Genomic DNA, 25,958 nt, shown 5'->3' with positions numbered 1-25,958 from the left:
AACAGTGATTTCTGATTTATTGCATGACTCATTTTTTAGAAAGAAGAAAAAACAAATATTTGCGAGTTGCAGTTTCTTAAACTCAACTAATTTGCTTGCTTTTCTCCATTGCATATTATTATCAAATTAATAGTTTTTTTAATCAAAAGATCATCTTGGGCTAGATAAGAATTTAAAATGATCATTGTGCAACCCAAAAGCATATCATTACTTTGTACTGACTTACATTGTGTATTATATATTGAATTTATAGTGTAATATAAAACTCTACTTTGATATTACAGAAGACAAATCTCTACAACCAATTTTACTCTTTCAGGTCTAATGTTTGTATGGACTTGCTGCGTTGCTGTGATAATTGTTTGGTATCATCCATTTTAAGAGCATATAGGGTAGCTAGTTTTTATTCTTTTAGGGTAGCTAGTTTTTATTCTTTTGTCTTGTGCCAACTCAGGCAAAAACAGCTGGACAGGTGTTTAGTTTGATGACAAAGCACACTGCATGAAGCCATTGCAAAAATTCAATTTTAATCCTCTCGGCCTTGGTTGAACAGTCTCACCTTTGGTCTCCTTCCAGTCTCCCTCAGCGGAGTTCAGTTTAACTTTGCGGTCCATGGCAGTAACTGTTCCGGTGTGGAGAGAATGGACCAAAGCGACTGTGCTCACTCCGAGGGCGGCACCGAGGGCTACCTTGCCTAGCCAACCTCTCATCCCCCGGGGTGAGGAGGAGGCGTTCCCCTGGTTGGACTTCAAAAGTGCTGCTGTCGTTGTTGAAAACTTCTCAGCTCGGAGGGCAGCGTTAATATGGCCGCGGACAGGACTTTTTTCTGGCTTTCCTCCCAGCCGCAGGCTTCCAGGAGTTAAAATGTGTTTGAACTTGACACCGGCTCCCTGGAAGTCAGCGCGGACACGGGACAGAGGGCCAGTGCACAGCGGGGCTCTGATATATGAAAATAGAGCTGATATTTGCAGTGCCATGCCGAGTGACGCCGAGGGGGCTAACGGTTCGTGTTACTACATCTTCACGGGGATCAGTGTCAGCCACACCGTGTGGTTAGGTTTCGTTTTCGGTACGAACACTGATGATAAATGTCAGTTAGTTCTCATGTGCCATTTTTGTTATGGAAGTTTCACATGTGGAATGTACCATTTATAAGGGTTGCCAGTTGGCTGTCGCTAAACAACACATTTTAAAACGTGTCAATAAGCGTTAGTGCGGTATCCAGGCCTGTGTTTACGGATTAATATTATTATCAGTGAAAAGGGTATGCGACAACGTGACCAGCGCTGCTCTATTGTAAATCTAACACTGAATGTCAACCCCCGACTTAGATGGCATGAGAAAGCCGGAGCCAACAACCACACGCCTCCTTCAAGACTGTTGGAAATATTGGAATTACAAGACGAGGGTACACTCATAGACTGAATATACAGTCTATGGGTACACTGGGCGACCAAATAAGCAAATACTAGTAAACTAGTAAATACAAAAGTAAGCAGGACGTGGGAGAATTAATATATCACCGATTCTACAAAAATAGCTCGGCTCGTAATATTATTACGAGACCAGATACACTGAGTATTGACACTTTATTTAACATAGTGTTTACATGTGTAGTTTTCATATACCGGTATGTCGGTCTTCGTACAAACTGTTTTTGCCCAATAACGACACCCCGAAGGAAAATGTCGCCCCCTTGCGGATTTTAGGCGTACAATGCCAGGAACATTTGGTCATGTTTCTAGAATTATTTTCCCCCAATCAAACAAGTAAGCAAATTAATATGTGATGAAATCAAGATAATCTGGATTTATTAGTAATATTATTAGGCTATTATTATAATTAGGCCTACCAATATGCTGTCTATTTTAGAAGTGGAGATGAAGATGTAGTTATTCGCTCTCAATGATAAACATTTTCCTATTTATTCTTTACTTTGCACGTCAACAAAAGCTGCTGCTAAAATTTTGGATCCGTAACCCACACCATAAAACTATATTGCTGATTATGCAACAAACGAAATATGATCACTAATCAATCTAGTGTATGTGTGCTTGCAATTCTCAAGAAAAGGGAAACAAAAGACAAAGAGGGAGGAGAGCAATAATGTGTGTTGTCTGTCCATTTAATATCTATCAAGCCTCCCACATATGCTATGAATACACACACACACACACACACACACACGAACATTGCCTTTATGCATCACACAGCCTGTCAGTCAAAGCTCTTTTCACATTTCCGCCCGGCGGAAACTGACAAAAAAAGGAACAAGCCTTTCTTGACAGAAGTGACACAAGCAGCGCAGACACAGCCTCACAAACCACAACCTGCCCAGCCCGAGAGAGGAGAAACTGCTACACTTTTTCACCGAAAACTTGGGAAACTTCTTCAGAGATCTGACAGAGGCACAAGAGTCCCCCAGTTTCCACTTCTCAAAACCTTGGACAGAGGAGCCTGACGGTATTGTCTTTTAAGCTCGTGTGTGTGTGTGTGTGTGTGTGTGTGTGTGTGTGTGTGTGTGTGTGTGTGTGTGTGTGTGTGTGTGTGTAAGGTAGAAAGCAAAAGGACAAAGAGTGTTAAGGCAGCATGTGTACATGTGAGGCTTCTGTATTAAATATAAAGATGTGGGGTCATTTATTAGGCCACATCATTCAACAAAATATAATGTAAGAAGTGAACTGGTCATAGATCAGAACTTATATTCAGAAACATGCAGATAAAGAAAGTTTAGGCCTCAAAAAGAGGTAAGGAGGGTTCCAGGCATGTCATCTAGTCATTCTTATGCCATTGTATGTGATATTAGACGTTGAAAATACAGATACATTTTAATCCTTAAATGTAATTTATTTAAGATTGGCTGTCATACACATGCAGTTGGCATTGGATGAACCTCTCCCCTTCGGCGGGTCAGAAAGCGGAAGTGTGTCCCTGATTTGTTGATAGTTCAAGTCAGAAACAGGAAGTGCTCATCAAACTGGACATGTTGCCTATATCACTCTTAGAAGGGTTGTGTTAAAAAATGACACAAAAAATGTGTTGTTACACATTTTACACATTTTGTGTGAATATCAACATAAGATGTGTAAAAATGCATAAAAATATCTTAACACACTGCATGCATTGGACAATTTAACACAATTGATGTGTTATTTTCAGTCCAACAACAGCCTCACTAAAAACAAGTGTCTCAGTAACTATGTGTTGGTCCTGTTTTTATGTTACTCAATTAAATTGTAGGTCTATATCAACTATAAAAGCCAAATGACATGTCCAGTTATTGGTCTTTTTCTTACTCTCATCATAATCTTCATCAAATCACCAAATCTAATATTTCAAGATTTATTGGCCAACATGCGTATAGTTTACAAAATTTGAAAAGAGGTGTATCCTAATGTAGCCTAATCAATCGATATTTCTCAATTGTGAGTATGGTATTAGCATAGACTGCATAAACTAGACCTATACAAAGTATGGGCATTGACAACCCATAACCACACAAAACATAGTTATACACACTTAAATTCTGGGTTAAAAATAACCCATTTGATAACCCAACGCTGAGTCAGAAACGGACACGCCCAACGTTGGGTTACATCAACCCAACGCTTGGTTAATGTTGGGTTGACCCAACTGTTGGGTTATGAGTTGACCCAACCGGTGGGTTATGAGTTTGACCTACAGATGGGTTAAAATTAACTACAAAGCCAAGTAAAATCTACTAAAAAGTGGGTTGGAAAAACAAATTCTGGATTACTGAGTGCATGACTCACTCAGTTAAAAGGTCATTGTCTGTGTTTGTACATTCTTTACCTTTTCAAATATGAAAAGTATACATGCAGTGAAATGCTTTTTTATAACCAATTACCTTCCATAACCAATAACCATTACCAATGTTATATATTTAAAAGCTAAAAGGACATTTCATGTTTTCAATTTATGAAAACAGACAGCCATATGATTTTAACACAATTCATTTATTAAAAACACCATACATGTAAAAGAATTAACAATGAAGAAGTAAAATGAAAGACATTCACCTAACACCTAGTAAAAACAAACAAGTGTGTGTGTGGGTACATGAGAAAAAAACAATACTTTTGTGTGGGTGCATACTGCTACCGCATCATCTGTAGGCTAACGATGATCATCATCTGTAGGGATGTGCAGCCGCAAACTGTGCTTGCATCATTCTGTAAACGATGGGATGATTCTTTTTTTAAGAAAACAAACATGTGTATGTGATTATTTTTTTTAAACATTTAAAAAAAAAAAAAAAAAACTTTTTCTTTCTTTTTTAAGAAAACAAACGTGTGTGTATGATTTTTTTTTGAACAAACATTTTTGTGTGTGATTTGTTTTGTGTGTGTACATAACGTTATGAGCACAGTTTGCAGCTCACTGTGCCACAAACTGTGCTCGCATCATCTGTACTGATGGTCTAACATGTCCAGGGATACTGTATATCGTCTGCAAAAACTCCCACACTTGGGCACAAGGTCTAGGATACTGTACATCAAAAACATAAAAAGCCTTAAAGCAGGCATCTACTGCCCCTAGAAGAGATGGGTGCTCCAAGTCATGTCCATGAACTATAACAAAGGCTTGCGAAAAGTGATGCCTGTCCCCAAGAAGAAGCACATGTGGGACCTCTGTGCTTGTCCTTTTCGTAAGGTATTCAGCAATGTTTGTTCTAACCTGTAGAGAGAGAAAAAACCTTATAAGACACCTTTACTTCAGATAATAAACCAGGCATTACAGGCATAAGCTTGAGTGACAAAATTAAGGCCAAAATTATATATAATCTATGGAGATTTAAATTATGTATTAAGTAATGGGTGAACAACTGGAAAACTATGTCTGTGTTTGCTCTAACAACATTTTGTTTTAACAATGATAACAATAAACTGAAACAGATCATAAATTTCAAAATGCAAAAAAGATTCCCTGACCTTGCACTGACTTTACTACAAAAATGCTAAAATTCCCTGACTTTCCATGCCCTCTTAAATGTCATGACATTCCAGAAATTCCATGACCCGTAGGAAACTGTAATTTGAATATTAAACTTAAATACCTGCTGAGAGATCTTCAAGATCGTTCAGAAGGTCACCCGTCTTCTCTTTTGGGGCGATAGAGAGGATTTTCTCTGTTCAGTGGCTCCAGTTCTCTGTCAGCTTGTCTGCTGATACATGATGTTGAAATCCTTTGCAGGAAAATACAGTATAGTATAATACAGGCTACATACAATCACCTCCCAAGACATTAGGGACAGCTGTTGAAATTAAATATAAAAAAATATAGCTGTGATTAAAACTTCCAGAGGTCAAAGGTCACCAAATTATATGTGCATCCTCCCCAGATAGCAAGACATAATTGAAACAATGTTGATTTTCCATCCGAATTATCATTTTGGTTGAGGTTGAAAAGACATTGAATCAGCACCGCAATTTCAATAAAACCCAACATCTTACATTTAAAACATATATATATATATATATATATATATATATTGTCTAGATCGCTGTCAATTGTACCTCCTGCAACTTTTTCGGGAGTGCTAGGGGCACTTTTATGCTAGCCTCAAAATAGCTATTTTTAAAACACTAAGAAGGTTCGACACAACATGAAACTTTGCTCGAAGTATCACCAGGGTCTCTACACCTTAACGAAAGCATTGACAACATTGTTTGCGTACACCGAGTTTACTAAAAAGAAAGATTTTGAGCAACTCACTGTAGCTGTTGTTCTTCCGGTCGCCGTCCATCGAGCCAGTCAAAAATAGTCGAGGGAGGAGAGTAAAGATGGAAAGCTCCTAAAGCTTAGTTCCATATAAATGCACGGATAATTCGTTGTTTTGTCATTAGTGAAACACAATATTGACCTTGTAGTTGAAAAAGGAGCCTCATATAAGAATGACATTTCCTCCTATGGAGTCCGTTCATTCACATTCGGAGATCGCCTATTTTTGACTGGGAAAATGGCGGATAGCGTAAACAACAACTCAGCAACTCAGTTGCTCAAAATCTTTTTTAGTAAACTCTGGGTACACAAACAATGTTGTCAATGCTTTTATTAAGGTGTAGAGACCCTGGCGATACTTCAAGAGAAGTTTCATGTTGTGTCGAGCCTTCTTAGTGTTTTAAAAATAGCTATTTTGAGGCTAGCATAAAAGTGCCCCTAGCACTCCCATTCAAAAGGCCATTTGACCGAAAAACGGAAATACGGTGAATCTTAAAAGTGGCGATTCCGTCCTAATTATGCTTTTAAACGAAAGTTTGACTCGGGTACATTCACAAAAAGACCCTAGGTTGCATTTTGGCGCGAGTTACGCTTTAAGGCGAGGCCCAATGAAGGGAATCAGTGTAGCCAGACCACTGGCGTCCAGCAGATGAAAAGCTTCTTTGTCAATCTTCTCAGCTGCAAAACACAAGTAAGATGACATCGTAATTTAGTATAGTGCATGCAAAGCAATGCATTATATTGTTCTCTTCTTGCTTCTTCTTCTTTTTATTATTATTATTATTATTATTATTATTATTATTATTATTATTCCAGGCCCTAATTTGACTAGAACTGCTTGACATAGAAACGCCGTTCAAATTTTGATGCATTGGTCCTTGTGCAAATTTTGGGCCTGTCTTCTCATTTGATTTATACTTTTTGAGATATTGAATAAAAACAAATATGTATGTCCCTATGGGCGAAATCTCTTTCTGACATCAGTGAAACTTAATTGAACTAAATCTAACTTAATTACATTTGCAGCACCTGATCATTGATTAAAGTGTAAGTCCAGAGAAAATTTAACCCAGGTTCTTTTTTTCTGCATGGAAACTGGTCAAATACTAAGCCGTCCAGAGACATGTTTCGTTGATCGGACCAGTATTATACTAAAATATCTTATTACTAAAATATCAGCGATCATAAAGACAGTTATAATAAAATAATAAAAATAATAATAAAAACATTACAAAGCTGCCATATTTCACTTTCAATAAGCATTCAGAAATGTCAAGCAAACAAGTGGTCATTCTCATTACGCCAACAACAACATTTGACAGCTAATAACTTATCATAAATGAATAATCAAGAATAGCTGTTATCACACACACACACACACACACAAATTTCTATATCGCATTAGTGGAATGCTGCTGCATGGAGGCAAAGTACTCTGTGACAATAGCTCACGCAGGTCAAATTTAGTATGTTGGTCCCGAATGATTAGACTGACGCAAGACTTATTTGCCATGTTGTTCCACTAGCTAAAATTAACCTATTGGCGGGAACCGGCGATGTGTCTGCCTGTCTTTGTCAGCATTACAATTTGCATTTTTTATTTAAAAAGGAACTACATAAAGTACTTAATACATAACATTTAGTAACATTACACAAACAATTAAAAACACATGCATGCGTGAGCATTCAAAATAGGCTACATGATAACTGAATACAAATTTCCCTTCTTTTTCTGCATGTTCACAATTCAGCAAGCAAGATGGCGACGTTCATCATTTAATAGTCATGGTCATTCGTAACGTAACATAAGGCTGAGGGCGGTTACAGTTGCCAGTGAAAAAAAATGTTGCCACCCATTTTTACACTTCTAAGTTAAAATACCCAAAACTAATTTACCATTGGCAATGTCCGTACGTTACTAATGGTCGGTGGATTAGTCGGTTAGTAACGTTTTATTCATAAACCGCTCCTTAAACCAAGCTAAATCAACGTTAGCTACGTTTTAGTGTGCTAACATTTGTCATGGCATTAACCTAGCTATCTAGCTAGCCAATGTAGCATACGATGACTCAGATATATCTTAATAAAAAAGAAAACCGATAAATTATTGTGTGTGTGTGTGGTGTGTGTGTGTGTGTGTGTGTGTGTGTGTGTGTGTGTGTGTGTGTGTGTGTGTGTGTGTGTGTGTGTGTGTGTGCGTGTGTGTCAAAACAATGTCATCCAAAATATGGCAGATCAGCAGCAGTGTTGAGAAACTAAAGCCTTTCGTTCAATGTCATCAACCCAATGCAATGGGTTATAATATGTTTAACCATTTTGTAACCCAATTATGGGTACATTTATACATTCCAGGCTTAACCCAGCATATGAGTAACTAAAATAACCCAGCATTTTTAAGAGTGTAATTTAGACATAAATTAGCCAATAAAATCCTAAAAGTAGAAAATTAAATAAATGAAAATACACAACAATTAAAATACAGATAATGACAAAGCCACAAAATGAATCTAATCCTGCCCAGCAACATGACATATTAGTGCAGCGGGAACAGAAAAAAACATTCTTCGTGCCACAAGACAAAGACAAAGGAGACAACGATGGAGGCTGCATCACCTGGTATGCCGTCAGACACTTCGGTAGGTATCCATTACTAGTTGATCTTAATGTAATTTTTCATGTAATGAAAAATATGTCAACGTTATGGAATATGATTATATGATTTGAGGATTTTGGAGTAAGGACCATACAGTTGGTTAGGCAGAAGGTAATGCTAAGTTTAGCTAGCTAACATTAGCTAGAGAGCCAATGCGACCATTCTTGTTAAGTTAGAATGTTTTTTCTATGTAACTTAACTGTTAGCTATTTTATTGACATATCAAGTCAATCTGATCATATTTAATTGAGTGTTTATTCAAAGTGTTGTTAATGTTAGTTGTTGGCTGGATTCACCATTCTGCGCAAATCTCATATTCAAGTAAGTTAACATTTATGCAGGGTTAAATTTCAGATTAGCTTTCTAGCAGGAGGGGCGGGAAACCAGCCATCTTTGGCGTTTCGGGCTTTCCTGATTGATGAATTATATTGAGGATTCTTAAAGTCGCGTATAAAACATCTCTGATGTATCTTATTATGTGGGTTCCAACGCGCTCTAAAAATGTGATTATTATTATTGCACCATACCACACTTTGGCATGAATATCTAACTTTAAAAATATTTTGCACTGAAACAAAAACAACAGTATTTTTTTTCAGATTTGAAAGTAGTAGTTTTTGTAATAGTTTTTAAGTATTAGTATTTTTATAATGTACATTCCGCACTTCTCTTCAATCGAATTTAGAATAAAACTCTGCTGCCAAGCTTATAACAAACCAAATGCTGCACTCACATTCCTTTGAATTTGGCATCATTATACTGGTTCCCAGTTTGTTTTAGAATTGATTTTTTAAATAATATTAATTTTACCATAAGGCTCCAGAATACATTGTTGAACTTACTGTGCTTCAATAGGTCATCAGAGCAGTACAGTATCCTTTGTGAGTGTTTAGTAGGTGAAGATAATCGCATATCTATATTTTATGGTAACTTTAATCTCATGATTATTTTTTAAGGGTTGGTCTTACTGCTCTACAACATATGATATCTTCCATAGCCTAAAACCACAGCCTTTGTTCTGTTTCAATTAAAATTGCCTAGCAAATGTCTAATCTGTTTTCTTGCGACTCACATACCACTAAGGAGAACTGAAAAATTGTTGTTCACTGATATCTCCTTTCATTCTCAGGAGCATTACTATGATCCAGTCTCTCACTGTGGATTCCTAGAGACTAAACTGCGCAACCTTAGATGCAATCTCGAGCAAGGAATAGGAAGCAAAAAGTGACCAATGACTGCACTGGACCCGAGAAGCCTGATACAACAGAGGATGGGCATGCCAGCAGCACAAATGAGTGGGCCACCTTGATTAAACGGTTGCGGCCCTCAGCTGAGAACCTTTCAGCGATCAAGTCAGGCATGGAGAAAACATACACCTGTCGCAGATCCTGGATTACTAAGGACTCCCCCACTTTTGCCGAAATATTCAACGAGTACCCACGGTTTTTGGACATGCTAAGTCTGGTAGGTTGCTTCCTTCCTTGGTGACTGGCTTATTTAGTCCCACTTCTCTCAAATGGGATGAACTCACAAAAGGATTGTATGGCTTCTGTGCAGCAAATATAAAACAAAAAGAAACCATGTAATTCCACAGTACCTGCAAAGGGTGACATGCACACCTAACTGTGCTTCACAAACATCAGTGCTAACAGCCACACGCGGTTAGAGTGGAATTATTAGTGTCACACCAGGGTTTTTCTTGCATGGAGGAATTTTTGGCGCCCCCCCCAAAGGTTTTAGGAAAAGTAAAATCACCAGCACCAAAATGATAAGTTGATATGATAAATCCTCTCTGAATGTGTTTTAATAACAATGTATCAAACAACTGTTGAGCAAGCAGGGCATAAACTTAAATACGACCGTTCGGTGAAGTCATTCATATCTTGCCCCAGGCAGTAAATGAGTCGATTCTCATGTTTGTGAGGATCCTAAAAGTCAAGTACTTTGCTGACCATTTTTATGCCTATGTAGTCCAAAGAACAAAAGAATATGAACTGATTACACTGGCTGAAACTTCAGATTTTCGGCCTTTAGATATTATGACAAGCTTTGACACCAGTGAGCTGTATTTGAACCCAAGGTACAAAATTGTATAGCTTGGATGTTATGTTCACTACACTCGAAATATGTTTTGCCCTTTGGATGCAACTTTCCAATTGTTTAATGTTGAAAGCACTAAGATGACAAATACTGCCTCTTTGTTTTTCAATGCCATGTATTCTGTCTCAACATGGTTATATCAGAATAGACATGGTAAATGTAAGTGCATTGTTTTTATGGTTGTGGACATTTTAACAATCCAAAGTATTCACAAAACAGAGGTAGACAGTTAGGCACAAGCTATTTTGTGATATGGATGATAGTCCCTAAAACAAAAATTGTCTTCACATATGAATTTAGTAATTCAAATAGATGATTGGTTTAAGTGTAATGTATTATTTACCGATTACAGAAACAGATGATTTTTTTAATGTGAAAGTCTAAAATGTAATCTGTAATAAACTTACATGAACAAATGTACATGTTTCTTTCTTGATTGCACAAATGTAAATTGTCTACACAAAATGTTTTTAATCATAAATTTGTAATTCCACATTAATCCATCGAAACACAAGTAAACACATATTTGTGTAAAAATAACACATTTGTGTGTTGACCTATTTGACACAATAGATGTGTTAAAGAAACGGACACATGAGTTGTGTCAAATCTGACACGTGTTGTCCCTGAGCTGATTCAGTGCATGTGTTAAAATTGAACACATTGTGTTGTTTTTAACACATCTGTTCTAAGAGTGATATACTCACCCATCCACTGTTTGTTTGTGTGTCAGTGTTACTCAGTATCATGTGATATTAACCCATGAGTTAAAGTATTTTTTCTCACAGTCGATCGACAGGTCCTCTATTGTCTCTGTCTCATTTAATATCTTCAATATTCTGTAAAACCTGAAGCAGGATTTTTATTATCAAATCTATCAAGTTATGTCACACATTTTGAAAGTTTATTACAGTTACAGCATTTGCACTGATGTGAAATAATGCAGAGAACATTGATATCTAGTAGAACTGAAATTGGCTTCCATATTATAGCCCTGAAATGTGATGTCTGTTTGTTTTAGAGAGTTTTTTAATGTTTTCTTCAGGCATTTTAACAATGTATTCATGTATCAAAGTGCATCATCTCTTAACTTGTGACATGTATAGGTCCCTGAAATAATAATGGCTAAAACACTTCATTATTAAGTATATCATACATCTGAAAAATGTTTATGTCAGACGTGAACAAATGTTGGTAGTTAAATAAAATAAGGGTAAGAGTAACCTTGCTGAATAATTATAATTCTTGTTCATCTTCTACTGCTTTGTATGTGCTGTCACATATTTGCACTAAACAAAAACACAAAAAAATCACATATTATATAAGCTTATTAAAATTGTATCATACTGTATAATAGATAATCTAAAGAGCATTTGTTGAGCAGCTTTTCATAACAAGTGGTTATTAGTTTTACAATGTTACTAAAACTGTCATTTCTTTTATTCTTTTACTGTCTCCCATGTTTGTCTTTCTTTCTTTTTTCTCATTTCTGTCTACTCTGCAATGCCAGACCTCGTATGGCGGCGTGGGACCTGTCAGTCACAGTGGAGGACCTGGGGTCTGACGCGCCACCTGTCACCCTCAGCGTGGACTCTGGCCTTCACGTCGGAGGGGTCATCCTGAAGCTGGTGGAAAAGACACGTGGGTCTTTGTCTGTCTGTCTGTCTGTCTGTCTGTCTATCTGTCCAAACGTCTGTGTTTGTCTCAGTGTTTCTCTCGGTCTCAGTACACAGACTAAAAAAAGTTACATAATTTGCATTGACACGCAAGAATTCACACATGTATAGATAACACTTTAACAGGATTTTATGATACATCATGCATGCATTAAATCATTCATAACCATGCATCATAAAAACTCCTGTTTGCCCAGAATATGCTTTTCATCATTTTTCTTTAAATGTGCATTTTTACGTTTTTATACCAAGCAATAACCAGCATGTGCCTAAATACAGCAACCATTGTGTCCTGTCCTGTCTCTATGCATACAGGTTATACACTCGGTAATTAAACTAGGGCCTACATTTTGATCATGAAAGCAAATGTACCTGATAATGCTTCCTTTTCTAAATTAAATGTTTGCGTGTCTTATCCAGTTAGTCTTTCCACAGTATAGGGTTTGGAATTGTTCATGGTTTAAAGATTTAGAAAAGTAAAAACTACTTAACAATACATCTAACAGATATTGAAAATGTTTAATTTACTTATATATCTCACCATTTTTTTTTTATAGTATTTTGCCAGTTGTAATAATCAAATAATTTCATTGTGTAGTAAATATTTCCAGTTCCTGCGGTGTGAAAATCTCCATAATTTGATACAAGACACAACCCTAAACAGAGTAGAAACGAAAGATTGACCCTGACGTGATTTGAACACGCAACCTTCTGATCTGGAGTCAGACGCGCTACCGTTGCGCCACAGAGTCCGAATATTGTATAATTAAAATAATGAAATGACTGCCACTGAAGAGGGTATTGATTGCATTTTTCAGTAGAATGTTTTCACACCGCTACTCATCAAACCAAACGCTGGTGGTGTTGAATTGATCAAATAAAATCATATAACCTTGAGGTGCCTTCCAAAACTCCCCACACATTCTGTATTTAACAAGTGTAGAAATAGAAAATAAGACTGGTTTAACTTGCAGTCAGACTACAGTTTGGAGGTATCTGACTGACCATCAGCTTAACGTTTGTGTCAGGTAACAGGTGTCAGGTGTTGGGCCGAGTTGTGCCTGCCCGCCGATATCTGTATGCACCTCGCGAGAGCGCGCACAGCGTAAAGCGACAACTATCAGACATTGTAATGATTCCAACATACGGTTTGGTTTAAAAACTAGCTATAATTAACAGACAAAGATGTAAAAAGGCTGCTCATCGAAAAAGAAGATTGACCCTGACGTGATTTGAACACGCAACCTTCTGATCTGGAGTCAGACGCGCTACCGTTGCGCCACAGAGTCTCAAAGTCCGTATCAGAAACTGGTGACTATGTCATTATGAGTGGGAGGGGTAAATTGATGACAGTTCTGGTTGTAGAATAATTTCTTAATTTAATCACGCCAGTCGCCAGTCGCGTTCTTAGCGTCAAAACATGTCTGTACTTTGAAATAGTAGCTACAATACAAATTTAGAATATTTCACTTCACACATCAGAGCTTGAAACTAAAGGATGGTAGGCTAACTGTGTAGTTTGCATAGACAGTATGGTAGTTTGCAGCAACGTCTGTTTTTTTTTTGTGTCTGTCCTCTGCAGAGATAAAGCGTGATTGGTCGGACCATGCGCTGTGGTGGGAGCAGAAGCAGCGGTGGCTGCTGCGAACAGCCTGGACTCTGGACAAATATGGCATCCACGCCGACGCCCGGCTGGTCTTCATGCCCCAACACAAGCCCCTAAGGCTGGGTCTGCCCAACGGCATTACCCTGAGGCTCCGAGCCTGCTTCTCCAGCTCCGTCTTCCAGACGGTGATGGGCATTTGCAGAATGCTGAGTGAGTCTCCTTTTTTTGTTCTTTCTTTCTTCCTGCCTTCTTTCGTTTCCTTCATTTATTTAATATTCAACATTAGGGTACTTTATTTCTCCTTAAGGAAATTTGTCTTGGGCATAGCCTAAAGGCTGCCACATAAAAATACATTCAATTAGTGTTCCCCATAATGTAAAATAAAACACTTTTGCTGATTTAATGAATTGAGTTAATTAAACAATGCCTGTCCAGGCCATGCGCAATCTCGCAATGTAAATAAAAGTGAAACATAATTTGTGTAAATTGATTTAAACAAATATTTCTAGTTTTCAGTTTAATGGCCACTTTCGAGGTCTTGAGGTGAAAAAACTTTATTATTTAAAGTTTGATTGATCGTCCAGTCATTTTATTGTCTTGTAATTCAGAGGCCATTTTTCAGTTCTTGAGTTGAGAAAATCTCCAGCATGTGATGAAAAGTTGCGCCACAGTGTCTACACTACATTGACAGCAAGTCAACTGCTCCGCCAAACCAAACACTCGTGCGAGTGGGTAAATTGATAAAAAAAATATAGTGAATCAATTTTTTCTGTTCGTCAGTGAAATTGAAGTTTGGTGACCTCATGTATATTCAGCATAGTTCTCCTCCACCAACTTCAACCTGAGTTCTACTCATCCAGAGTAGTTGGATAGTTAGTTAAATATACTAACGTGATCTGGAATTAGACATTCTACCATTGCACCACACTGTCTGATGCACAGTTGTAAAAGGTCCACACATTCACTTAAAACCACTTTCAAATGCATGCTGTGCTGTTGTCGGTTATCCTGTGTCTCAGCTCAGCTGTCCCCCTCTGCATATTTATTTCTGTCAGTGTTATAGCTGAGACATAGTCAGTTTGTTAAATAAAGCTAATTACTTTTGCATCCATTTCCTCTCTGTAACCTACACAGATATCCGTCACCCCGAGGAGCTCTCGCTCCTTCAGCCCGTAGAGGAGAAAAAGAAGAAGAAAGATAAAAACTCGGCTGAGGAGATCTACGACCTGACCGAGGTGCCCCTCTCCTCGGGTACACTCATCACACTTCATCCACACTTCAGACCGACATGTTTTATAACCAGTGGCTTAAAGGTGCTCTAAGCGATGACACGCGTTTTTTAGGCTACAACTTTTTTTTGTCCCATACAGCAAACATCTCCTCACTATCAGCTGACTGTCCCCTGAACACACTATAAAAAACGTGGTCTCTGTAGACAGCCCAGGCTCCACAAACGCCAACAAAAACAAACAGCGCCAACCTGCACCACCAAACATAACAAATAGAGTTCGAGCGTTCCAGCCAATAACCGACAAGAAGGATTTCGGGGTCGGGGTTTGGGTGTTCAGAGCCGTATATTAGAGAGAGTTTGGCCAACTGGGGAATTGAAGGTTCTGAGCTATCCCGTTATGCGATTGGTTCCGAGGTGGTCATGTGTTTCGTGGACTCCATGTTGGATACCAACATTCATCTGATTCCCATTGACATAGTGCAGGGAATAGTGGAAAAATGTAATAAATTATTTTAAAAATGACATAAATCACTGAAAAAATGCCCAACTGTTGCGCGTTTGGCTGCAATGACTACTCATTTTTGTGTGAGGTAAATGTCAATTTCTCTCTTCAACTTATAACAAATTACATAGGACAAATATAGTAATACCATCGTTAATGTGTACCATGCTGTCAAAAAAGTTCTAACACTGCTTTAGAAATGAATGAAGTTTGAAGTTAGCCATGCCTTATGCTAGCGTTAGTTTTTTCGCTAGCACTCCATGTACCTAAATGCTTATAAATGCTTGTGACCTTGCCATAGTCGTGCCTTGAATTTAAGCTAGTCTGACTTCAATTGTCATCTGTAACTCAGATGTAATATACTGTGACCACGCAGGCATGTCATTTATGTTGATTTAGATCACAAAATATTGTTAATACATAACTTTGCCTCAGTTACTACTAAGTTATTATTGCTAACGTGATAACATTATGGTCCTGTCCTACCGCGATTTACACCTGACCAAAACACACTTTTTAACTGTATGCTGTCGGTCGCATTATCATTGTCTTATCGTGTATTTTGTCAAAAGACTGTGAGTAACTTTGTTAAGAGTTCAATTGCTAGTTATGACGTTTTTGGAAGTACCGAAATCTCAACTCAAAACAATACAAAACAGAAACAATGATCTGACACCAGACAAGGGCAACACAGAGACTAAATACAAAAGGTAACGAGGTGAAACAAGGAACAGGTGACACAAGGAATCAGGAACAGGTGAAACACATCAGGGTGGGGTAGACAATCACAAAGGTAGGAAAACACAAGGCAGGAAGTAAAACAAGACATGCCAAGGGAGAAAACAGACTACCAAAATAAAACAGGAAACTGAAACATACACAACCATGACAAGTAAGTTACTGAATGCCCTTCTGTATTTGGCCTATCTTGCTCCCCTGACGTGGTCACTCACTACAATGGGCATTTTTTAGAGGCCCATTTGCGATATAGAAGGTAAATATATACTGGAATATTTCCGTAAGGGCCTTTTACATATTGACAAACGTTGATAATAACATGTATATGCCTGTTTATGGTGAAAATAAGCGATTTATTTCAAGATAGCATATTCGTTCCATAGGGTTACACTGTAGAGTCATCTGACGATGGTATCCAATATGGCGCCCATGATTTGAGTTGGCCAAACTCTCTCTAATATACGGCTCTGGGGGGGTTAGTACGCGGAAGCATGGAAGGGAGGGGGAGGGGATGGGATGAGGAGGAGGGAGCTTCGTTTTTTTTGACAATACTTTGAACGTCAACAAGAAGTAACGTCACCCAACATTGCATAGAGCACCTTTAAGACTTTGAGAGTAGAAGACTTCCAATCCTTGATGGAAATCCTTGGTCCTAGATGAAGTGTTTTATTTACTGGCAAAAATTTTACCAGTTTATTTGTCAAAAATCTCACACAACAGCAATAGAGGTCAGACTCTTTTCCCGACAGCAACAAAGTGACCTCACTGTAACCCATCATACACTTCCTTTGCAGCATCCCGGCCCTGTTTGTATAATGGCATGCCGGCTCACTTTGCGGACTCACCTCAGATGGAGGCCATCTACAAGATGCTGTCAGTCACCCAGCCTCCGCCCGCCCCCGAGGTCATAGCCAAGCAGTACCGTGCAGCCAGCGTGGTGGACAAGGCCCACATCCACGGCAGGTACGTCTCCACACATATCGGTATGGTAAACTCTTCTCGTCAAGACCAACTACAGTCTATGGATATTTGAAAAACATAGGTTCTCCTGTGGTCACCCACAGAGTAAAGATCAAAATCTCCTTCTTACCCTCCAAGCATCTTTTTTTCTATTCCTCCTACTTTGCTTCTTTCCTTCTTATGTTGCACCACAGCATCTGCATTACAGTGCCAACGAACCAAACACCAGTGAAAGGGGATGAATTGATACTTGTTTTCCTTCCTTGCACTAGTAATTGAAACTGGACCGTTGTCTTATGTATGTACTGTATTCCTCATCCTTGGTCAAATTCTCAATAAGCAATATAAACACATCTGTTCAAAATAAACACAAGAGTTGACCCTGACGTGATTTGAACACGCAACCTTCTGATCTGGAGTCAGACGCGCTACCGTTGTGCCACAGAGTCTGAAAATCAATTTCACCAAACTGATCAGAAGATTGTAGGGGCCAGTACATTCAAGTTCTGGAGGTGAAAAAATCAGTTATTTCATTTTCAAATATATAGTTATTGTTTCAGTTTAATTGCTAGTCCAGTCATTTCATTGTCCTGTAATTCAGAGGCCATTTTTCAGTTCTTGAGGTGTGAAACTCTCCAGCCTTTGATAAAAAATACAACCCTATCCTGTCTGACCAATGTGACCATCATCTATAAAACAGAGCTAGAGAAAATAACATATTGATGTTGCAATGCCAGACCAGCACTGTGGAGTAGGAATACCCAACACATATGTGTGAGCCACATGCTGAATGTCTGTCTATATCCTAGAAATGTGCATGTCTCACATTGTTACCAGACAACAGAAATATTGACCCTGACGTGATTTGAACACGCAACCTTCTGATCTGGAGTCAGACGCGCTACCGTTGCGCCACAGAGTCTGTTATGTAGCTTTTAAGTCAATTGATCAACCAACAAACCAAACACTAGTATGGGGGGGAGGGGGGTGTGTGACTTGTTCATTAGTTACAGTAAATCACCAGTTAAATAAATTATGCCAGGCGTGTGGCATTTAGCTAATTAAAAACTGAGAAATCTCAAGAACTGTTTGAATGGTTTCAGGCTTGAAGCTACAGTGAGCACCCTCCCATTTTCATCAGGACAATTGACTTATTATGGCAGTTCTCTTTTTGAAAACCCAATAAAACATTTGAAAGTATACATATATTCATGTATGTTACATATAAACTCATAAATATATACTTATTCTCTTTCCCTCTCAGATGGTTGGACTCATCCCGATGTCTCCTGCAGCAGGGCATCCAAGAAAATAGCAGACTCTGGCTGCGCTTCAAATACTTTGCTTTCTATGATATGGAACCCAAGGTGTGTGTGTGTGTGTGTGTGTGTGTGTGTGTATTTGGCATTGCATTCTTTTCTTGATTTGACCCTTTTTTTTCTGGCCGTGCAGTATGATGTTGTGCGTCTGACCCAGCTGTATGAGCAGGCGCGCTGGGCGATCCTGCTGGAGGACATTGACTGCACTGAGGAGGAGATGATGCTGTTTGGAGCTCTACAGGTAGAAAACACTGCTGCTTAACTGGAAATATGTCTGTCAGCTGAGACGGAAACATTAAAAAAACGCTAAATGTTAAAAATACAGTATAGGAAGTGGGCATTTCCCTTATGAAACTCTTTAAATTACAGGAATTAAAATGTTCCCATATTTACTGTATATGAAAATATTGTGAAATATAAATGACTTTTAATCATTTTAAATTTAGTTTGACATGTTAAATATAACAATGTTTCTTTTAATACACTTTTTATGTTTTATGAGTCCAATATGCATTTCTGGGTTGGAAACTCTCTGCATGTCTAACTCACCTGCATTAAAAATAGTTGTTGACAAACCAAATGTCAAAAAACATCCAAAGTATGTTTTTAATTGTAGTCACTAAATGCTGCTTAATCTGAACCACATTATTTGATTAATGAATACAGGAACACTTACAACTTTAGCCACAATACTGTGTCTGACATCAACATGAAAACTAGCAAAATATAAAATCAGCTGTATGATATGTATACAGTATACTATACAAATATTAGAAAACCAGATGAAATGTGTCCCACTAAGTCGCTTTGGAAATAGAGTTCAAACTAATCTTCCTTTTAGTCTTAATTTGCTCAATTTGCTTTTGAGTATCCAGATGATACACCTAGCAATCACACACACAATTTGAGTTGTTTTATCCAGTTACATGTTTAAAAGTTTGTCACCCTCCTCTCTTACACTCAAACTCTTGTAGTATCACATAAGTAAGGTGTCTCAGTCGGAGCCCCAGATGCTGAGCTCCAGTGCAGCCATGGACGACCTGGAGTCTGCCCTGCAGTCCCTGGAGGTCAAGATGGAGGGAGAGAGCAGCTCCGCGTCCGAGATGCTGGTCAGACATATTTGATGTACTCTGTCACAACTTCACCTTAATCCTGACAGAAGGAGCAGACACTGATTAAAAAAAAAAAAAAATCTTGTTAAAACCTCAACTGCAATTGCATCTTTCAAGCCGCCCTATACATGATAAGCGATTTGCTCTCTGCGCACCGCTAGGTAGGGCGGGGCGCAGAGCAAAGCGCAGAGAGCAAAGCGCAGAGAGCAAAAGGTCAACGTTGAAATCATTTGAACTCTGAGCGCAGCGCAAAGCGGCAAATCCGAGCACATAGTTGGGCGGCACCGCTCTCTTCATAGGAAATCAATGGAACGGACAGCGCAAAGCGGTTTTGCCGCCTATCATGTGTAGGCGGCTTCAAGATCTCATTATTTGAGTATAATAATTTAAGTTATTGATGTAATGATTTTGACAGATTATAACTTGTTTTAGGACGGTAACTCTTCTACAATCAACACTTTTTGAAACGTGTCAAAACATGCAGGAGTTGAAGTTAATCCCCAAAACAATACTAAGAAGGCAAGAGAAGAGTATTCTTTTATCCACTAAAAATCATATTTGTCTTTCATCCAGGAAAACATGACTGCACCGGAACTCAACGACTATCTAAAGATTTTCAGGTGAGATTCATTTTCACCCATCGGCATCGGCGTAGCCTATATAACAGGGGTTTGCCTCTTCTGTCTTAGATGTGATGCACTGAGTTAAAACAGAGCACCAGTTTCCTAAAAAAACTAAAACATATAGTTGTATTTTTTTCATTTTCTAACTAATGTGAGTAGACGACATGAGCAATGTGATTGTATGTTTCAGGCCAAAGCGAATGACTCTGAAGGGATATAAGCAGTACTGGTTCAAGTTCCAGGATACCTCCATCTCTTATTTCAAGAGCAAAGAGGAGAGCATCGGAGAGCCCATTCAACAGATTAACCTCAAAGGTACTTTTTATATTATTGTATTTTTCATTATTAGGTTTTTTTTCTGCCATGTCACCAATAATGCATGATCAGTTATCAATAAGTATGTACGAATTAGTCAATTCAAAAGTGGGCTTGTGAGATGGCTAGAGTTTCAGCATTTTAAAAGATGTCATACAAATGGTTTGCCAGATTGGATGCCTACACTAGAAAATGGGGAAAGTACTTACACTTTCTGGAGGACTCCTAGGAAGCTATGTGCCGGGGAGAAGCGTATACTATGTGCTTATGGTTTTATCACATATACATGTTTATTTGGTTTACAGTTTATTGTTAATTTGATTATTATTTTATTATATTGTCTTGAACGACCGCGACCCGAGACCGGATAAGCGGACGAAGATGGATGGATGGATGGATATATTGTCTTGAATGTTATGAGTACTATGTCATCTTTTCTAAAATGTTGTTTAAGTGAGTGGTGATGTCGACTGGGGGAGGGTTTGGGGGGGGGATATGTTCATGTTGTAAAGTATATGTTTTGTATGTCGTTTCAAAAAAGAAAAAAGAAATAAAAAGTGTTTAAAAAAAAAATATGTAAGAATTAGTGGCTGATGAAGTAGCAGTCATAGTTTAGCAACCTGTTTTATTATTCACCTGTGTAACATCACTTAGAAATGACCACATGCTGCAGTTTAATGTCATGCTTACAAGGAAACATCTACACACACAAACACAGAGCTTTCCATATATGGTAAAAAGTGAGAGTGCTGCTCTCAAGTCTGTTTTCCTCCCTTTCCTGTCTGTGAGAAGTTAATGGGGTCACTGATAATCCTAGATCAGTACTATCAACCACTCCAGGGCTCTGTCTAACCCATAAATGTCAAATGTCAGTATTGGGTTTGATATTTATCCTGCACACAGGGTGTGAGGTGGCTCCGGACGTTAATGTGACAGCACAGAAGTTCCTAATCAGACTCCTGATACCAGCGCCTGAGGGCATGAACGAGGTCTATCTGCGCTGTGAAAACGTGAGACCACACACACACACACACACACACACCATCTCTATATCTTTGAGGCTGTTTCCAACTGGTATTAAAACTACATCCTCAATGATCCAATCACAAGTGGACAGCTCTATATACGTGTATTCCCACCTGGCAGGTAAGGACGGATTTATAATACCAGGAGGAAATGGGGTCTTTGGCTCACTAATTCACCTCTCTAACCAAAACCTCACCAATCTCTCTCACTCTCTCTCTCTCTGCTCTGTGTGGTTGTCTCTCGCCCTGCAGGAGCAGCAGTATGCTCAGTGGATGGCTGGGTGTCGACTGGCCTCCAAAGGCAAGAGTCTGGCCGACAGCAGTTTCCAGAGTGAGATCCAGAGCATCCGCTCCTTCCTGGCTATGCAAAAGACCAGCTCCGGTACCCATGGCAACGCACCTGCCAACGATGAAAGCATCAATACTCACAGTCTGGTGTCACCACGCTACCATAAGAAGTACAAAGCCAAACAGGTACAGGAGAGGTGGAACAGGCACAAAAAACAATAAAATAGTGAATGTGATGGTCTCATGTTATTGTAGGCAGCTAGCAGAATACAGAACTATTGGATCACACCAATCTCTCATTTATTAATCCTATACAGTACATGACATTAAGCAGTGGGCTAAATGAACAACTAATTGAACGTAATCATTTTTCTGGACAGTAGTGATTTTGCACAATTGAGCTAACTAAATAGTTCTGCAGCTGAAACGTTGTGCACAAGGCAGCACATATAATTCCATCTGATCGTTTACCCTGTGCCTGCTCTTCCAGCTGACCCCTCGTATCCTGGACGCATACCAGAACGTGGCTCAGCTCTCACTTACAGATGCGGTGATGCGCTTCCTGCAGATCTGGCAAGCCCTGCCCGACTTTGGACTCTCATATGTCGTTGTCAGGTTAAGTTTAAAGTTCAATTTGAAGTTTTTAGAATTCATAGAATGCCAGTTAGCATAAATGTAGGACCATTTTGTCACAACAGAGAGATTCTGGTTAAAGGCATGAGTCTTTTGACAACAGAGCAGCACTCACTAACAGTGGTACCTTAAGAAAATATACAATTTAAGACTGTAAAACTGCATTTAAGGCAAAGAAAATAAAGCCTAAAATTCTTAAACCTTCCACAGGCATACATTAAGATTTTAAATTCCTCTCAACAAATTGTAGCTGTGATAGTCACTAGGCCTAAGTCACTATCTCCTAGACACAATTCTGCAGATGAATTGCTGACATAAAGCTGCTTTGGGAAACGTTAATGTTAATATGATTGTAAGGGTGAAAAAACACAGAAGTACGAGCCGACTGTGATCTAGCAGGCATTCAAGTCACAAAGTCATCCTCCTTTGTGTCACAAAGGAGGATTAAAGATTGACTTTTGTCTCAGCAATATTTTTTAGAGAAAAGAAGCTGAAGATGTTTTTGCCCAACAGGTTTAAGGGCAGTCGTAAAGACGAGGTACTGGGCATTGGTCCCAACCGTCTGATCCGTATCGACCTGGCTGTGGGCGATGTGGTGAAGACCTGGCGCTACAACAACATGAAGCAATGGAATGTCAACTGGGACATACGACAGGTGACAATAATCCACCTTCTGTCTGAGAGAGCAGTCTGCAAGATCTCAAAATGTCGTTTCCAGGAATATGTGGTTCTGAATTATCCAAAGAGACCTTACAAAAGTTTCTTTAGCTCTTTTTAACTAAGGTTTCCCATGAGTTTTTCTACTGATTATAGGATATCAAATATTATCTAAAAGCTATTTGTCATAACTTACCCCAAGGTCAAAACAGGCTAATTTAAGTAAGGTAAGACTTGGGAAACCAAAAAAATGAGCATGACCTCCAGCTATGCACAAAATAGAGTCCAAAAAGTGAAGCACCTCATTAACACTACCCATAAAGAATTACAGTTCTTACAGTGCAGAGCTAAAGTTTTAAAGTTACCCAAATATAAATGTATTTTGTCAGTAATTTCACTAGTGAAACATTGTTTCACAGGCAAAATTCAGCTTTCATCTTTAAGGAATCTCATATCTGCTTTTCTTTTACTTTGTGTGTTTCTGACTCCTCCAGGTGGCTATTGAGTTTGAAGGCAACATCAACATTGCTTTTGCCTGTGTGACTGCTGACTGCAAAATCGTTCATGAGTTTATTGGAGGATACATTTTCATGTCGACACGCAGTCGTGCGAAGAGCGACACTCTCAATGAGGAGCTTTTCCACAAGCTGACCGGCGGCCACGAAGCTCTCTAAGACTAAAACACACAAACGTAGAAAAAAATCCCAAATCAGATCTCCTGTGTGTCTCAAGAGGGGAAACCATGTGGAATTGGATTTTATGGCGCAATCAGGCAACCACAACAACATCAGAACTTTACAACAAGTGGACAAAATAAGATATTCTGTTCATGTGTAAATGTGTTACATCCCGCCTTGTCAGTCCATCCAAGTTTTTACACACACATACACACACACACACACACACACACACACACACACACACACACACACACACACACACACACACAAACACACACACGTTTGTTTCATTATCTATGTGGGGACCCTAGCCCCTTACCCTAACGTTGACCATCACAACTAAATGCCTAACCTTAACCCTTACCCTCACCCTAACCATAACCTAATTATAACCCTAATCCTACAACCAAGTCTTAACCCTCAAACAGCCCTTTAACCTTGTGGGGTCCAGCATTTTGGGCCCCACAAGGCTGTGCAGACCCCACAAGTATACTGTATTCCCCGGTTTTTGGACACACACACACACACACAGAGTTCAAGACTCTGGTGGTCCTCATGCTGACTTCCCCTTTTTCTTCAGAATAGACTGCTACTGGTCCAAACTGCTGGACATCTGGTCCAGGATCAGCAGGCTTGACACTCAAACTCATGGCAATGCAAAATCAACAGTTGCATCAGCCAGAGGCAACTTTTCTGTTTCGCCTCACAGTATGCATACTTCCTGTTGATTAGGATAGAAAGCCTTGCTTTGTCCAGAGCTGCAGTCTTATTGTCAGCAGCCACATAATCAACAGCAATGAGTAGAAAACACATGTAAACTTATGAATAACAACAAACATTTATTAAAATAAATACAGCAATTTCCTTAATTCTCTGTTGTCTTCACTCCTTATGTCTGTGACATATATCGTGGTATTTCTGTTGTTTTTTCACATAGGAAGCTTCTAACCGTTTATCTCCCCTCACATGCTGTGTGTGTCCATATCTTACATGGAACTGTTACAGAAGTCCGTTAACCAAAACCACAGCGTCTGTATCCTCTGCTTTCCCATACTCAGTCAAGTGACTCCAAACACATACAATATGTCTAGGCCTGGCTGCCAGCAGCCAGTGTGTCTATTTGTGACCAGGGTTATATATTTTACAACTGCGTGGTGAAATTATCTTGGTAGTCAATGTGTGCTATAGTTTATTTATCACTTTCAATGGAGAAGACAAAGCCTATATACTTGTAAATAAAAAGTGACATTTGCCAGCATAAGTTGAATTAATTGTCAGATAAGAGTGTCAGGGACCAAGCAGTTAGGCAAGAGGAGTCACAAGAGGATTTCAAAAAAGGGTTTTTTTATTTTACCCACAAAATCATTACAACAAAATAGAGATAAAGTTTGGGCCCTTAAAAGAGGTCAAACAAACAAACCGAACTTAAGCTCTGAACATAACAAACTCAAAAATACAACTGACCTCCTATAAGAGAAACAAAAGGGACTTATACTTATATACTGGCTGATCAGACCAGGTTTGACACCCAGGGGAAGACTAACAATAACACTAATACATAAACTACAAATAACAAAAAAAACAACTAAACACTTATTCCAAAAGAAATGTAATCTTAATTAACATTAACCGAATAAATGTACTAGATACAACACAAATCAAAACTCAAATATCTTGGGGAAAAAATAAAGCTCAGACATAACAAGTAGTGGTAGAGTCCAATTTGGCCACCACCCCTTTAAAGCTGCTGTTGTTACAGACACCACCCCTTTGTTCCAGCAGCCTGCATGCCTCAGTGTGGAATCCGCAACACTGGTAAGCTCAAAAGAAAACTGTTATAGCAAAAAGACAATCCAAAACTAATAAAGTATATATGTAAACCAAATCCAGTGTCTTGTACATTATTTAAACTAAATAAATGTTTACAACAAAATATATAATGTGTCTGAAAATATATAGAAACCAATCTTAAGGAAAACAGCATGAACTAAGATAAATGTTAGTGTATGAAGTTACCGCCTTTAAGATGGCTGTGTGGCCACGGCTGTGGCCATCACAAAGAGTAAAGTATGCTTCCCTAAAGCTATCCTGATCCTTT

The 25,958-nt window shown here is 38.8% G+C and overlaps 2 protein-coding genes and 4 non-coding genes across 9 annotated transcripts in view; 1 reads left to right on the top strand and 5 right to left on the bottom strand.

Annotated features, from left to right (window-relative positions):
• macrod1 (mono-ADP ribosylhydrolase 1) overlaps positions 1-1,134 on the bottom strand; it is a 111,873-nt gene extending 110,739 nt beyond the window's left edge. The window contains exon 1 of one of the 3 annotated variants that reach the window (XM_031303028.2): positions 560-1,134. In XM_031303028.2, coding sequence (XP_031158888.1) covers positions 560-977 — 418 coding nt within the window. In that variant the 5' untranslated portion in view covers positions 978-1,134. The remainder of the gene's footprint in view (positions 1-559) is intronic. The other 2 variants (XM_031303027.2, XM_031303026.2) reach the window with 2 other exon arrangements.
• Positions 1,135-2,278: 1,144 nt separating this feature from the next.
• On the top strand, positions 2,279-24,727 carry fermt3b (fermitin family member 3b). 2 transcript variants are annotated; one of them, XM_036002102.1, is made up of 17 exons: positions 2,279-2,463; positions 12,006-12,136; positions 13,754-13,987; positions 14,912-15,028; positions 17,043-17,211; positions 18,473-18,575; positions 18,661-18,768; positions 19,502-19,636; positions 20,213-20,259; positions 20,453-20,577; positions 21,481-21,587; positions 21,855-22,076; positions 22,381-22,505; positions 23,037-23,178; positions 23,675-23,876; positions 23,909-24,140; positions 24,395-24,727. In XM_036002102.1, exons 2-15 carry the CDS (start codon positions 12,013-12,015, stop codon positions 23,852-23,854), a joined length of 1,938 nt encoding a protein of 645 aa, XP_035857995.1. In that variant the 5' UTR covers positions 2,279-2,463; positions 12,006-12,012; the 3' UTR covers positions 23,855-23,876; positions 23,909-24,140; positions 24,395-24,727. The 2 variants fall into 2 exon arrangements, with proteins under 2 accessions (XP_035857995.1, XP_035857994.1); XM_036002101.1 differs by having other exon boundaries at positions 23,675-24,140.
• trnaw-cca lies at positions 12,852-12,923 on the bottom strand. The gene has a single exon. It is a non-coding gene; the product is annotated as a tRNA-Trp (tRNA).
• trnaw-cca lies at positions 13,389-13,460 on the bottom strand. The gene has a single exon. It is a non-coding gene; the product is annotated as a tRNA-Trp (tRNA).
• On the bottom strand, positions 17,586-17,657 carry trnaw-cca. The gene has a single exon. It is a non-coding gene; the product is annotated as a tRNA-Trp (tRNA).
• trnaw-cca lies at positions 18,059-18,130 on the bottom strand. Its single transcript has one exon. It is a non-coding gene; the product is annotated as a tRNA-Trp (tRNA).
• Positions 24,728-25,958: the final 1,231 nt, after the last annotated feature.

Source organism: Sander lucioperca, chromosome 1 (genome assembly GCF_008315115.2).
Source record: "Sander lucioperca isolate FBNREF2018 chromosome 1, SLUC_FBN_1.2, whole genome shotgun sequence".
Taxonomy (NCBI): Eukaryota; Metazoa; Chordata; class Actinopteri; order Perciformes; family Percidae; genus Sander; species Sander lucioperca.
This window is presented reverse-complemented; position numbering and strand designations above follow the sequence as displayed.

Bases quoted from the DNA above. Each gene is read 5' to 3' on its own strand.
- fermt3b (XM_036002102.1), top strand. From the start codon at position 12,013: ATGGCGGCGTGGGACCTGTCAGTCACAGTGGAGGACCTGGGGTCTGAC. The intron at 19,637-20,212 runs GTCAGACATATT...TCTTTCATCCAG, and splicing joins GCTCCGCGTCCGAGATGCTG to GAAAACATGACTGCACCGGA. The intron at 20,260-20,452 runs GTGAGATTCATT...TGTATGTTTCAG, and splicing joins GACTATCTAAAGATTTTCAG to GCCAAAGCGAATGACTCTGA.